At 36.6% G+C, this 15,990-nt stretch overlaps 2 protein-coding genes across 4 annotated transcripts in view; one reads left to right on the forward strand and one right to left on the reverse strand.

The window, feature by feature from the left end:
- LOC106867184 (uncharacterized) overlaps positions 1-3,940 on the forward strand; it is a 49,133-nt gene extending 45,193 nt beyond the window's left edge. For 2 of the 3 annotated variants that reach the window (XM_089348738.1, XM_089348740.1), the window contains 2 exons: positions 1,131-1,264; positions 2,652-2,954. In XM_089348738.1, coding sequence (XP_089204864.1) covers positions 1,131-1,264; positions 2,652-2,813 — 296 coding nt within the window. In that variant the 3' untranslated portion in view covers positions 2,814-2,954. Of the gene's footprint in view, positions 1-1,130; positions 1,265-2,651 lie in introns of all 3 variants that reach the window. The other variant, XM_089348739.1, reaches the window with a different exon arrangement.
- Positions 3,941-7,611: 3,671 nt separating this feature from the next.
- Positions 7,612-15,990, reverse strand: part of LOC106867182 (collagen alpha-1(XII) chain) — a 94,442-nt gene continuing 86,063 nt past the window's right edge. The window contains exon 26 of the mRNA XM_089348742.1: positions 7,612-7,909. Within this exon, the coding sequence (XP_089204868.1) occupies positions 7,896-7,909 (14 nt within the window). The 3' untranslated portion in view covers positions 7,612-7,895. The remainder of the gene's footprint in view (positions 7,910-15,990) is intronic.

The raw sequence follows: 15,990 nt of genomic DNA on the forward strand, positions 1-15,990 counted from the left end.
AACTAAAGGGAGTTAAATAGCATGACTATATAATACATCTATAATGACTTATAATTTATTATTAACAATATTAATAATAATAATAATAAGAGCTGTAGAAGTAGCAATACTTGGGAGAGGGATGATTATAACAGTAATAAACATACTTAAGGTAACCTGATGCTAGCATTAATGCAATTACTCACCATTTAAGGATGGTCTATGTCTGCACACTGCTACAATTCCTTGCACAGTTAGTCAATTCGTTTTTAACCAGCAGAGTTGGAACAATGACAACATTACGTGTATGATAGATTTTGGCTGGACTCGTATCTGAACAATGCAGTTGACTCCACCCTGAAGATGCAGCAATTAACAATAAATTCATGTAAAGAAGCAAAATTTGCAGTGTGTGTTAATTGCTGCAGAAACATGTATAGGTGCAGAAATGAGAAGAAGTAATTAACTACTGACTAAAACTGAATATAAATCTCTGTTCTCCTTTATTATAAATTCATTATTTTCTCTATCCATATGTGTCTCTATAGAGACATATGGATTTACCAATGTAACGATAGACTGAGGTTAGTAAATCAAACTAATTGGAGTTTTTTATACACTCACTGAGATTAGCCAGCATTAATAACTGGTAAAAGCGACTACAGTAGCCATTTGGATTCTACATCCCTACCAACTCGAATTTATAACCAAAATTTAAATATATATATATATATATATATATATATATATATATATATATATATGTGTGTGTGTGTGTGTGTGTAAAAATTAATACTTCCTTCTCCAAGCTTAGATTCGAAACTGAATCTAAGAATTCTCGGTCATCAAAACCACCACGATCAACAGGCACGAAAAATGGTTTTCAATATTCCAATTATTATTTTATTCTGTTACTTGTCCTTTGACTGCAGCCATGCTGGACCACTCCCTTGAATGAGTCTTTTTAGTCAAACATGTCAACCCCATTACTTATTTGTGAGCCTAGTACTTATTCTATCTGTCTCTTTTGCCAAACCACTAAGTTTGGGAATTATATTTTAAATATTATAAAATCATCTTTCTGTTAATGTTCTTTGTTTTGAATAATTAAATGAATCAAATTTATAACATCCTGATAATTTTATATTCAGGTAATTATCCAACAACTTTACATGAAACCAAGGTTTATTTGTTAGAAGATTCATTTTGTAAGAAATATTATTCACGTATTGGTAATACTACATTTTGTGCCAATCATAGAGAAGATAACCAACCAACTTGCTATGTAAGTTAACTATTCATTTATGCAGTTTGTACTAAATATTGGTTTACATAATTCCTTACAGACTTTTTTTTATTGTACAAAATGTAGAGTTGTTATTGTTTAGTAGGAATGATGTGACATGATCAGAGAAATTTAATCTCTAACCATACCATCATCAATGTATCCAGGGCAATGCTACCTTATGTCTCTATTCTTTTTCGTATCATTTATGACTAAGTACCCATAAATAAATGCCTTTGCTGGCTTGAAGAAAAGTGGAGAGACGACTAGGCTGAATATGATATGACAATGCAAAATCATAACTTTTAAGAGCAATTGAGTGAAAACAACTCGGTGGGGCTTATGTGTAGTTACATGAAACAAGAAGGGCATCCCAATGTGGTCAATAAACCTGTTAAAATTAGTTACAGGATCATCCTCAATTCACATCTTATCTGCTTAAATAAATGGAAGGACATAATAACAATGCTTTAATCTTAAATTTGTTATGTCTAAATAGAAGACAAAATGGTCAATATTGGCATGTCTTTCATGTTAGGGGCCTTTGATGAGGTTTGAACATCAACTAAGAATAAATCATTTGAAAAAGTAAATCAATTGGATATCCAGGTATGGTCAGATGAATCCTGGAAACATCTGCACTAGTTTGGATGCTTGTAGATGTTCCAGAACTGAGTGACATGATAATGTGAAGGGAAGTGTCATTGAAATAGAAGAGAAAGGTCAATGCTGTATGTGTGTGAAGTTTACTTTGATTTGTTGGAGTGTGTCAGTGCTAATAAATTTGGATCAGCAGAAAGGGATATGGAAATAAGAATGGCTCAGTATCTGAATGAATGAAAAGAGTTAGTGAGCCCTAATGCAAAGAATAAAACAAAATGAAGACTGTCATGGGGGCTTGCAGAAGAAAAGGGAAAATAACATTAGTGCCTAGTAATTTCATTGAATATAGTGACTAAATCAACATTAGCATACCACAAACTTTTCCAATATTCATATACATATGTCTATAGACGTAGGCAGTAATGGACTTTTTCCATTCAATATGGTAACAAGCCCCATTGTGTAAAACCAAGTCAAGAGGAATCAGTTTAGTTTTATTCAGTCAAATTCCTTTGAATGACATATGCTTGAATTTTAAAAGAAGGGATTTTAAGCAGACTATAGTTACATTAGTATTGCTCTGTCTTACACTGTTTCTTTTATCTGATTTATTAGCTTGTCAAAAATATCAAAGAACTACTATTGGAACAAAAACTGAAATAACCATAGCATGGAACGTTATGATTGCATCTTTTTAACGAGTTCTCTTAATACTTGTATTTCATTATGCAGTTATGGCTCAGTGTTACAATGATATTTAATTACTCTTTTTACACTCACATAGGTCGACAGTGGAGGCCCATTAGCATGCCGTGATACATATGGTAACTGGGTAGTATATGGTATTACCAGCTTTGGTAAGTACGAATGTACTGGACCTGACTCATCTCCAGCAGCATTTACTGATGTCTCTAAATTGGTGATGTGGATTGAAAAAAATGCATAAAAATTGCATATAGTCTGTTTTTTGACAATGTTCAAGGTTATTGAGTACTTCAATGTAAACTGACTTTATTAATTGCTTATTATTAATTATTTATTAACGTAGAATTATTCTACAATTAATAATCATCTAATCTAACTTGATGATTTAGACTTCCGGCGGATTTCATGTCTACTTATTTTTCTTTTGTTTTCGTTATCAATGTTTTGTAAAGTTTGAATTATAAATGTAATCATAAACAACTTTAGCTTAAACTTTAAGATATTTATTGTTTAATTAAACATTAATTTTCCAGGCAATACTACCAATCATATTCTTGTCTTGGGTGCTCCACACTCTGGTAGTTTCTTAGGGATGCTGTAATGGCATATAGTATGTTTTGAGCATTTTTAGACCTGGCAAAACCCAACTCACTTCAAGTCTGGTGAATGTTAATCTCTTTTAGAAGAAAGGAAAATATCAGACATACAGAATGAAGGAGCAAAAGAAAGAGAAGAATCTACTTCATTATAGAACTGATACATTATTTCTTGAACCTCAAATGATAAAGTTAATGACAATGGGATTTGAACTCACAGTGTAGAGAACTGGAAAATTATTGTTCAATAATCTATCTGTCACTCTAATGACCCTGCCAAATTTACCGCTTCCATTATATGCATTGCAACAGGTGAAAGAAATAACAATTTTGTTCATTATGTTTATGCATAAAATTTCATTTGCATATATAAAAGAATTTATTGTAAAATAATTTTAGATTTAGAAAGAAACTCAAGCTGGTATGAGAGTACAATGTACCTTCCTCAAAATGCAGTCAACTTGTCAGCTGTCTTACAACTATGCTAATATTCAAGAAACAAAAATATATTAGATATTGAAGTTACATTCATTCAGTTACTTGTCATGTTCTTCCTTTTCTCTTGTGAGGTCTAACTTTAACTCAGCTAAATTTACCATAGATTGAATTTATTACATATATATTTTGATATACATATTTGCGTAATGTATGGTGCCTACATGTTGTTAACATTTGTATTCATTAAAATATTGTGAAATATTCTCAATGATCAGGGATTTTATAATTATATAATAAATTTTTTAATTTTGTAATTATATATATAAAAAGTGTGGTTATTGTTTCATTTTGATTGTGACATTGTATTAAAATTCTTTGTTCTTTCCTAAAATTTCAAGAAAATACACTTACAATGATACAGTGGATACAATTTTGAATTAAAAGACGTTAAATAATTATACTTTGAATGGTTACAGGATAAAGACAACGATGCTTCCCATTGCTGAATGGTTCATGGAGTAGAGCCAATCTATTTGAAAGCTATACTTATTACAGGAGTCAAGGATGATGTTGATGATGATGCAGTGAGGAGTTCAGCTCCTCCAATGAGAGTGCCCACCACTGCAAACTAGCAAAATAATTTGCACTCTCTCTGTTTTCTTGTAGCATTCTGTGCTACTTATTAATGAAATCTTTCGAGCGAGATCGTTGCCAGTAACCCTGAAGTGGTTCTTATGCGGAGCCGTCGTAGGATTTTCGAGCGAGATCGTTGCCGGTGCCCCTGGACTGGCTCATGTGCGGGCGACACATGAAATCTTTCGAGCGAGATCGTTGCCAGTGCCCCTGAACTGGCTCTTGTGCGGGGCCGTTGTAGGATTTTCGAGCGAGATCGTTGCCGGTGCCCCTGGACTGGCTCATGTGCGGGCGACAAATGAAATCTTTCGAGCGAGATCGTTGCCAGTGCCCCTGGACTGGCTCATGTGCGGGTGACACATGAAATGCACCATTTTGGGCGTGGCCGTTGCGAGTGCCGCCTGGCTGGCCTTCGTGGGATTTTCGATCGAGATCGTTGCCGGTGCCCCTGGACTGGCTCTTGTGTGGGTGACACATGAAATTTTTCGAGCGAGATCGTTGCCAGTGCCCCTGGACTGGCTCTTGTGTGGGTGACACATGAAATGCACCATTTTGAGCGTGACCGTTGCCAGTGCCGCCTGGCTGGCCTTCGTGGGATTTTCGAGCGAGATCGTTGCCAGTGCCCCTGGACTGGCTCTTGTGCGGGTGGCACATGAAATGCACCATTTTGAGCGTGGCCGTTGTCAGTACCGCCTGACTGGCCTTCGTGCGGGTGACACGTAAAAGCACCCACTGCACACTCTGAGTGGTTGGCGTTAGGAAGGGCATCCAGCTGTAGAAACTCTGCCAAATCAGATTGGAGCCTGGTGTAGCCATCTGGTTTCACCAGTCCTCGGTCAAATCGTCCAACCCATGCTAGCATGGAAGGCGGACGTTAAACGATGATGATGATGATGATGAAGTGGACTTGGTCATTTGTTGTACAACAATAATGACACCATATGAACAATTATTCATGAGGTGGCTGCAGTTAATTTTTAGATTTTCCCCAAGTTATGCAATTTATAGTTGAAAGAGATGTTTGATGGAACACATTTCTTAAAAAAAAAAAAACGTTTATTTTCAGCATTTGATAAAATCTATTAACCTTTTTGCTACTATATTTCTGTTGAAAAGTTTTCCCTTTTGTTTCACTTAAATTTGAAAATAATGAAGGATTTAATAAAATATCTTTTATAAAGCTGGTGTTTAAAACATACCTTGATATGAAATTTTGAAGGAAGATTTAACTTGAAATCAATTTAGAACAAAGTTTTTATTATACAACCAAAGTCAGTCTTAGATGGTTTGGTATCAAAAGGGCTAATCTTTTGGTATCAAAAGGGCTAATCTTCCCCATCAGATACACATTCATACAATAAGCTCTGCAAAATCGTTCAATATAGGCTTAAAGAAATTCTTGAGAAAGTAATTTTTATAGCTCTAGTCTAGACATTTCAGCTAGTCTTACAAGTGGAGCAAGATAGGACAAGTAATGAGACATATTGACACTCATTAAGAGTTATGAAACGTATTATGTTGGAAAAATTCAGTTTTCATTTCCAGTAAAGTATTTTATCAGATAACTTCAACCAGGCATGACTGTCACATTGGTTTGTTGCATATAAATGTGGTTTATTTGCCCTGCTGACAATTTCCTTTCCCACTGTTTCATGGAAGAAGCAGAATGAATACACTGTCCTCATGTCCATGTGTACATATATCAGCATCATCTGGGTTTGTGAATTTGAAGTGTACAAAATCTTGGGCCCATGAACATAATCTCTGCATCTGAAGATTATTTGCATTACTGTTTGTTTGAAGCTTGTTCAGCATCACATGATTCTTCTTCAACAAATGCAGTATCCAGGGAAATGTCATCCTCTTTGCTACAATCTTTTCTACTTTAGGCATAAGGCATGAAATTTTTGGGAAGGGGGCCAATTGATTAGATCGACCCCAGTATGCAACTGGTACTTAATTTATCAACCCTGAAAGGATGAAAGGCAAAGTCGACATTGGCAGAATTTGAACTGAGAGCATAAAGACAGACGAAATACTGCTAAGCATTTTGCCAGGCATGCCAACGTTTCTTATTTCTTTATTGCCCACAGGGGGGGGGGGGATAAACATAGAGGGGACAAACAAGGACAGACAAAGCGATTAAGTCAATTACAACGATCTCAGAGCGTAACTGGTACTTAATTTATCAACCCCGAAAGGATGAAAGGTAAAGTCGACCTCGGCGGAATTTGAACTCAGAACGTAACGACAGACGAAATACCGCTAAGCATTTTGCCCGGCGTGCTAACGATTCTGTCAGCTCGCCACCTTCCTCTTTGTTATAATCCTTACAATGGGTGTCCTGTGTGTGGTCTCCAACAAATTTTTCTCCAGTTTTAGAGAGTATTTTTTACTCTCTGGATGTTTTTTTTAATTCTCAGACTACATAGCTGTCTCAGGGAGGTCAATGAGGGCTCTTGTTCTCTAAGGTTTTTTTCTGTCTTTTTTTTTATCTTGGTCTTGCTTTAGTAAAAAACTGAATAGTGTCTAGTAACAAAAGACTTGGTATTGGTGGACGTATTATAATTGGTGGACATATTATAACAGTAATTGTAGTCAGTGGGGCAAATATCATATTCCTCCACATTACAAATTTAATTCACATATCAATTGTATTATAATATATATATATATATATATATATATGTATACACGCACATACATGTATATATATACGTACGTACATACATATGTATACGTATATATATATATATATATATATATATATATATATATATATATATATATATATACATACATACATATATATGTTTGTATGTATGCATGCATGTATATGTGCGTGTGTGTCTTTGTGCGCTTGTTATCTGCATTAAATGAGATGGAACACTGAATATGCAGTACTAATCTCGCTAGTATACAAGAAAAATATCATTTACATATGTAACATAGTTACTAGTGAAAAATGAAAAATAGATTGTTTGGAGAACATTTAAATCATAACAACTACGGCAATATAAAATTAAAGGGTCAGAAACTTATCAATATTTATGCAACTTATGTTGTTTGCTACGAATCGATAGTTATCATACTGTCTTTATAAAGTAGTACAGGAACGCTAGCTATTAAACTTTAGACACATAGCAACAACACACAGTCGTGAGTGAGTTAAGGTGGATATAGCAACCAAACCTTCAAGCGAAATATTGCCGTCGCGTAAATGACTTAGTGTCAAAATTAGTGATATTCAAGGGGAAAAAAAGAAAAGAAAAGAAAAAGCGTATCAGTGTGGCTCTAAATCATTTTATCATATGAAGTATAATCAAGATCTAAGCAAAAACACAAGTAACAATAAAAATAATAAAACCGAAATTTCAATGCTAATATATTTTATTTGTATGGAAAATTGAACATTTATAATATCAATGCGTTATATATATATATGTATGTATGTATGTATGTATGTATGTATGTATGTATGTATGTATGTATGTATGTATGCATGTATGTATGTATACCCCTGTTTGTGTTATCTGAAACCGGTGTGTGTATGTGTATATGTTATATTGTACCATTGCACTTCACAAATCATGGTCAGTGAATACGCTCGTTTCTCAAAAAACGTCAGAATTCATTCCTTGCCTATCTCAGGTACTTTAATCCAAAGTGACTGCAAATAGAAAAAATAATATTTATACATTTATGTATCATATATCTGCAACGTTTCAGGTCTTTGATAGGGTCTTTTATTAAAACTGACGTTACATCACTCTCTCTCTCTCACACAGACACATATATGAATGTATGTATATCTATCTATCTATCTATCTATCTATCTATCTATCTATCTATCTATCTATCTATCTATCTATCTATCTATCTATCTATATATACACACATATATACACACATATATACATACACATATATATATACACACACATATATACACACACATATATATATACACATATATACATATATATACACATGTATACATACATATATCCATATATATATATATTTGCTTATATATATACATATATATATACATATATATGTATATATATGTATCTCTCTCTATATATATATATACACACACATATATACATATATATATGATGGAGGTATGTTGGATTATTCATATGGCTGTTTTTGCATATGTGGAATAGTATCATAAAACTTCCTTTTGATATATATATATATATATATATATATATATATATATATAAGTCAGTAAATAGTGGGGTTGTGTTAACCGCACGTGGAGAAATAATAGGAAAATGTACATTTTCCTATATATATATATATATATATATATATATATATATATCTTTATATATACATATGCATCTGTATATATACATATGCATCTGTATATATACATATATATCTGTATATATATATATATATATATATATATATATATATATATATATATATATATATATATATATATATATATATATATATATATAATATAATATAATAAATGCGTTTGGTTAAGTATTGTATGAAGACGTGGAACAATTTTATTTTCTCTAAACCAGGACAAAATCTATGAGTAGACTTTCATATTTTAATATAATAAAGATGTCTAAGACCGTGAGCTGGCAGAATCGTGAGCACGTCGGGAAAAATGGTTAGCGGCAATTTGTCCGTCTCTATGTTCTGAGTTCAAAATCAGCCGGGGTCAGCATTACCTTTCATCCTTTCGAGGTCAACAGAATAAGTAACAGTCGACCGTCGGAGTCTATGAAATCGACTTAGCCCCTTCCTGGAAATTGCTGTGTTTGTATCAAAATTTGAAACTAGTATAATAATCATTTTTAACCGAACGTATTGAGATCTAAGTCGGATAAGTTTTGCGCTATTTAACATAAATTTTATAATATGCTTTACAACTCTTACATTGCACACAAACACGCACATAATGAGACACAACATTGGCAAAATTGTTAATTATCAATTTTATTACTAATTGACGATTCCCTGCCCTATATCTGTATATTTATATTGATGCCTCTAATTGGATGATTAAACTGTAACCCTTTTATACAGGACTTTTTATGCGGGACTATTTGTGGCGCATATGGATTCTTTGGAGTGAAATGTTTGAACGTACTAGCCGATAAATTTTGTAAGTGCCTTCCTCATGTGCTTTTGATGTCGCATGGTCAAAATTCCCATGAGTTATATAGACACTTTCAAATTTATTCGAATATTGGGCTGAAGATCGGAATAGAGTACCTTCATACGCTTAACCGTGAAACGTCGTACTCAATTAACTAAAGGCAGGTTTGTTTTTGCTTTTCTCTTCTGTTTTTTGTTCTGTGTGTGCCATAAATATCGCCATCCGTTAGAGAAAAAATTTGTAGTTTGGAATCAGTAGTTCTTTGACTGCTATTTCTAAACTTTCAGAGTATGTTGGAGAAGCAACTCATGCTGATCTCTGTATATTTATGATTATATATATATATATATATATAAATTAGAGACAGGTATTCTCGATATAGGATACATTTCTTCGTGCTCAAGAGATTTGAACTTGAGCAGGTGAAGGAGTAAATTAAGTCTAATCAAGTTAGGCAAGTCGATAAACATTAAATATTAAATTAAATACATTTAATACAAAGAATGTACGTATGTATGCATATAAAAAAGTACGACTTGCACAGAATGGAAATGATATCAAGTATTAAGGGGGTTTGAGTATGTATACATGTGTACATTTTTTGTTATAAATATGTTTAATAGATTTTGTATATCGACTTGACTAACTTGCCTGTCCTCACATTTGCTCCTATATGTATGTGTGTGTGTGTGTTTGCATGTATATATATATATATATATATATATATATATATATATATCCGTGTTTGCGTGTGTGCATGTGTGTCTATGTACAATACACACACGTACACACACAATATATTATATATATGTATATATACATGCACATACCCACACATTTGGATATTTGGCCCAGAGTGCGTGTGTGTATGTCTGGCTATGTATATGAATATGTGAGTGTATATATATATATATATATATATATATATATATATATATATATACACACACACACATATAAAATTCAACGCTCTAACAAACTTGCTAATGCATGGCCATATTAATAGCAGTAATAATAATAGCAACAGCAATACCACCACCACCACCAACAACAACAACAACAACAATAATAAAAAAAAAACCTTTAATATCTACGACTACTGTGTGAATACTTATCCTTTCCTCTCTCCCTGAGTATTCGAGAATATAAACATCAACCTCATTTTTGTTCTAAAAACACTACCATTTTTCTCTGTGCGGTCATACAAAAAAACATATTAAGCTAACCTTAAAGCTTTACTATCTACAACTTGATTTCTTTTCTTTTTGATTTTCCCTGAGTATTCGAAAATGTAAACATCCTTTTCATTGCAAAAGTCCGACTGTATTCTCCAACTGGACAGACAAACGAATATCTCAAGAAAACTTAAAAACTTTAATTAATATGTTACCCAAATACGTAAACACACCTTTTATTGCAACAACACAATTGAATTCAGAAATTTAAAGACGTGAATATCAGTATATATATATATATATTACTATTGTTTTTTCTACAAGTATTACAAATAAAACAGGTTGAATTGCAGTAAACACATTTGACCTCTGCTGGCCCAAAGGGTTCGAAAATTCCTTTGTTTCTATAGCTGACCTCCCCACCATTTTCGAATCTATTTATAGACCTGCAGAATATGATCTATTTACCATATTGCTACCCAACTAGTTCCTCAAACAATGGTAGTGGTGGTGATGGTGATAATGATAAACATAATAAGAATAATAATATGCTGCAGCTGCTAATGCTAAATACTACTAATACTACAATACTACTACTACAACTACTACTATTATGACAGCACAGGAATCTGAGGCACAACTATCACCCTTACCACTACCCCTACCCCTACTACTGTTGCTGCGATCAATGCTGCTACAACGCATAAAAACAATAATATCAGTGATATCAGTGATGATGATAATAATAATAATAATAATAATGAAAGGAAACGGGTGGTGTTATATGGACTGTTAGATATGTAATTCGTCTGACGTTCCGTGTGTCATGTGGTTCGTCTGAGTTCATTGTTTCATTGTTGTTGTCTTGTGGGACTGTCGTAGTAAAATGTCATTGATATATATATGGCGGACATGACTTTTGTTTATTCATAACGAACATTGGGTGAGTGCGTTCTTTGTATGTAATTGAACAATAAATGTAATAATTAAATTGTATAACTCGTTATGTTATCTCTGCGAGTCAGTCCGAGGGAAACATAACAGAGTTTATTGGCGTCGCCGATAGGACCGGTAGGATACATGCTTACTTTACCGTAAAATTATTCATCGTAATAACAATGGCTGAAAAACAGACAGTAGAACTTATTAAATTGTTTAGGGAACAAATGGACAAGCAAATGCAACAACATCAGAGAGATATGGACGCTCTGTTAAAACTGTTTGGTGCTCGACAAGTTGAAGGCGATTCTAGTGGCTATTTTTCAGCTGCTTCAACAACAGTGTCGATTCCACCATTTACTGCATTTGATTCAGCGACAGAACTATGGCCTGATTACTGGTCAAGATTCCGTATGTTTGTGGCTGCTAATGCTGTACCTGAAAAACGCATGGCACAAGTGTTCCTGACCAATCAGACTGCTACTGTTTACAAACAACTTGCTAATCTGGCTACCCAACAAAATCCGCCTAAAGATATCAACAACTTGATAATGGACGAAATCGTTGACTTCATGAAGGAACAGTTCGACCCTAAACTTTTCATTGTGAGAGAGCGTTTCAAGTTTTGGAGTGATATGCAGCGGAAGCCAGGCGAAACTCTCCAGGAGCTGGCAGCACGTATACGCCAGGATGCAGCTACCTGTGATTTTCCAGCGATCACCAACCCACAGGATGAAGCTCTGAGACAGAGATTCATATGTTCGGTTAACAATGAAGCGGTTCTGAAGGCGCTTTTTAAGATAAAAGACTCAGAACTAGATTTTGCCCGTGCTGTCCAGGTTGCCATTGAGACTGAAGACGCAGCAAAGGTTGCAAAAGAAACTGTATACGGTTCCAAAACCAAGCAGGTGTACAAGGTCCAGCAGAACAGGAATAAGAGTCCTCAAAAGAAACATCAGCAGTCTTATTCCACAAACCAGGAGAAATGCTACCGATGTGGAAAGGCCCACAAAGCAACAGACTGTCCTTTCAGGGAAACCAAATGTCATTTTTGTGATAAAAAGGGTCATTTGCAAGCGGTGTGTAGGAAAAAACAACATCAGCAACGCAATGGCCATTCACAAACTCCCGTGAAAAGAATCACAAAAGCTGAGCTAGTCAAGGCGATCCTAGGTGAAGTTTCCCGAGACACTCACAGTTTAATTGTGCCAGTAACAATCCAGAACAGACTGTTCACAATGGAATTGGACACTGCTACTACAGGCAATTTTGTTTCCTTGTCAGTCTGGAAACAACTTGGAAGACCAAAGCTGCAAGATGTCAAGCATCGCTATGAATCTGCCAGCAAGCACAACCTGCCTGTTCTAGGAACTTTCATGGGCCAAACCAAGGATCCAACAACTGGTAAGCAGGATCTTATACCTTACATAGTCACCAAGATCTCTGATCTTAATTTGCTGGGTCGGAATGCTATCCAGACTCTGGGAATTTCCGTAGACACTGCTCTAGGTTTGAAAAGCATAGACAGCCAAGCTAAGAGGGAAGGTGCAGAAGGGATGTATCCAAAGACCTCAAGCGAGCCCTATGTTTCCCTGCAGCAAGATTGTAACAACATGTGTGATGAATTTCCAGATCTTTTCAAGCAAGAATTGGGATGTCTCAAGAACTTTGAACTGGAAGTGAAGTTCAAATCGGACGCAACACCAGTCTTTCACAAGGCACATCCGGTCCCATTTGCTCTTCGTGATGACCTGGCCAAAGGTTACGAAGAAGGCATCGCCAAGGGAATCTGGAAGCCTGTTCAATTCAATGAATACGGAACGCCAGTGGTACCGATTCGTAAAGCACACGCTTCAAGCAACCTGAAGCCCAAACTACGGATTTGTGGTGACTACTCTGTGGGAATTAATGACCAACTTGCTGATCACCGTCATCCAATGCCACTCCCTGCTGAACTGATGCAGAAACTCGGAGGTGGATTCAGATATACAAAGATAGACCTTGCTGATGCCTATAATCAGATCAAACTGGCTCCAGAAAGTCAACGCAGACTCGCACTCAGCACTCACCGTGGAGTACTCCTGCAACAACGACTCCCTTTCGGAATCAAGTCAGCACCTGGTTACTTTCAGGAGATCATGGAAAACCTGACCCATGATCTACCTGGAGTGGCCGTCTTCCAGGATGACATGCTCATCAGTGGGAAAGATGCAAACAGTCACTTAAACAACCTAAAGTGTCTGCTCACACGTCTAAGCGACAATGGACTCAGATGTCGTCGTGAAAAGTGCCAGTTTGCACTACCCAGTGTAGAATACCTTGGACACATTTTGTCGACTGAAGGGATCACTAAGGGATCCAAAGTCGAAGCAGTCTTAAAGATGCCATCTCCAACGAACGAATCAAGCTTGAAATCTTTCCTAGGTTCAGTTCAGTTTTATGGAAAGTTTATCCCAAACCTAGCCAGTATAGCAGAGCCACTCTATTGCCTTACAAAAAAGTCAACTATTTGGAAGTGGGGAGATGAGGAACAGTCAGCTTTTGATCACTTGAAAAATGTACTTTCATCAAGTCAAGTTCTGATACACTTCGATCCAAACAAAACTTTGGGACTGGCTTGTGACGCATCAAACGTTGGTATTGGAGCAGTCCTGTTTCACCGCTATCCTGATGGAAGCGAGCGCCCAATATCCAATATGTCCAAGACTCTCACTTCTGCACAGCGTAACTACAGTCAAATTCAAAAGGAAGCCCTAGCTATCATATTTGGCTTGCAGAAGTTTTACCAATATTTGTACGGTCGTAAATTCGTACTCGTGACTGACCACAAGCCACTGACATCACTATTCAGTCCGAGGAAAGGGACGCCACTTCTCGCTGCTAACAGACTAGCACGATGGGCCCTGTGGCTGAACCAGTTTGACTACACCATTGAATATCGGAAATCAGCAGATCATGGCAATGCTGATGCCCTCAGTCGCTTGCCATTCGGTGATGACAACGACTTTGACAGAAAGGAAAATGGTGAAGACATAGACATGGTGTGTGCCATCAAAGCTCTTGGTATTCAAGTCCAACCTGTGGATGCTAACGTCCTCCGTCAAGAGTCAGGGAAAGATCCAGTGATATCTACAGTGATGCGCTACGTCCGTGAAGGCTGGCCACCAAAGAACATGGAGATCAATGACGAAGTCAACAAGTTCCGTAAGTTATCAAACTCACTTAGTATCTGTCATGGATGCCTTATACATGGATCTAGAGTTGTGATTCCACATAGCTTGCAGCCAAAGATCCTCAATCTTCTGCATCTCGGACATTTTGGCATGGAACGCATGAAACAACTAGCAAGAACTGCTGTTTATTGGTCTGGTATCGATGCTGCTATAGAGATAGCCAGTCGACGATGTGATTCATGTAACGAACATCAAAGGCAGCCATCTAAGCTTCCAGTTCACCCATGGATGTTACCAGAAAAGCCGTGGAGCCGCTTACATCTGGACCATGCAATAAATTTTATGGGTAGAGATTGGCTGGTGATCACAGATGCTTATTCCAAGTACCCATGCATTCATCCCACTTCCTCCACGTCCTCCAAAGCCACTTTGAATCTGCTTGAGGAAGACTTTGCGCACTTCGGATTTCCTCACACACTGGTCACCGATAACGCACCAACTTTTACGTCTGAGGAGTTCCAGAGCTGGTGCAAAGAACGCGGGATCACACACCTGACAGGTGCACCTTACCACCCAGCTACCAACGGAGCAGCGGAACGTTTGGTGCAGACCTTCAAACAAGCTCTGAGGAAGTCTTCTCTTCCGCCAACACGAGCACTTCAAGAATTCTTGATGCAGTACCGGAGAACACCGACATCCTGTGGATTCTCTCCAAGTGAACTTTTGAATCACCTGCAGATACGAACAAGGATTGATTCTCTGCTGCCATCGCCAGTACACATTGCTCAAGGCAAACAGTCTAAGGAAGCACATAAGTCTCAGGTGACTCCAAGCTCGGCTGATGTCGCTAAAGTTATCAGGCAGTACAAGGCCGGAGATCCTGTGTATGCACTATACTATGGACCTCGCCGAGACAAAGATCCCCGATGGGTACCAGCAATCATTAAGAAGTCATTGGGTACTCGCTGCTTTAACGTGAAGGTCATACCTCATGGCCCGATGTGGAGACGACACTGGGAACAGCTGCGACCGCGGTACACAACTGAGGAAGACAATGAACCTGGTGATGCAGAAAACACTGTATTTGAATTTGCAACAGATCACCCGATGGAGATCTCGGAAACTGTGCCACTAACACAAAGACAAACCAGACCCAAGACCATGTTACCCGTTCCAGAGTATGGACCAGACAACCCAAGACGGTCCAAGAGAACCCGTAAAACCCAAGAGAGACTTTGCTGTTGATACTTCTTGTGTAGCATCAATTTCAGTGGGGAGGTGTTATATGGACTGTTAGATATGTAATTCGTCTGACGTTCCGTGTGTCATG

The sequence above is a fragment of the Octopus bimaculoides genome, chromosome 3 (assembly GCF_046866305.1).
Source record: "Octopus bimaculoides isolate indiv1 chromosome 3, ASM4686630v1, whole genome shotgun sequence".
Lineage (NCBI taxonomy): Eukaryota > Metazoa > Mollusca > Cephalopoda > Octopoda > Octopodidae > Octopus > Octopus bimaculoides.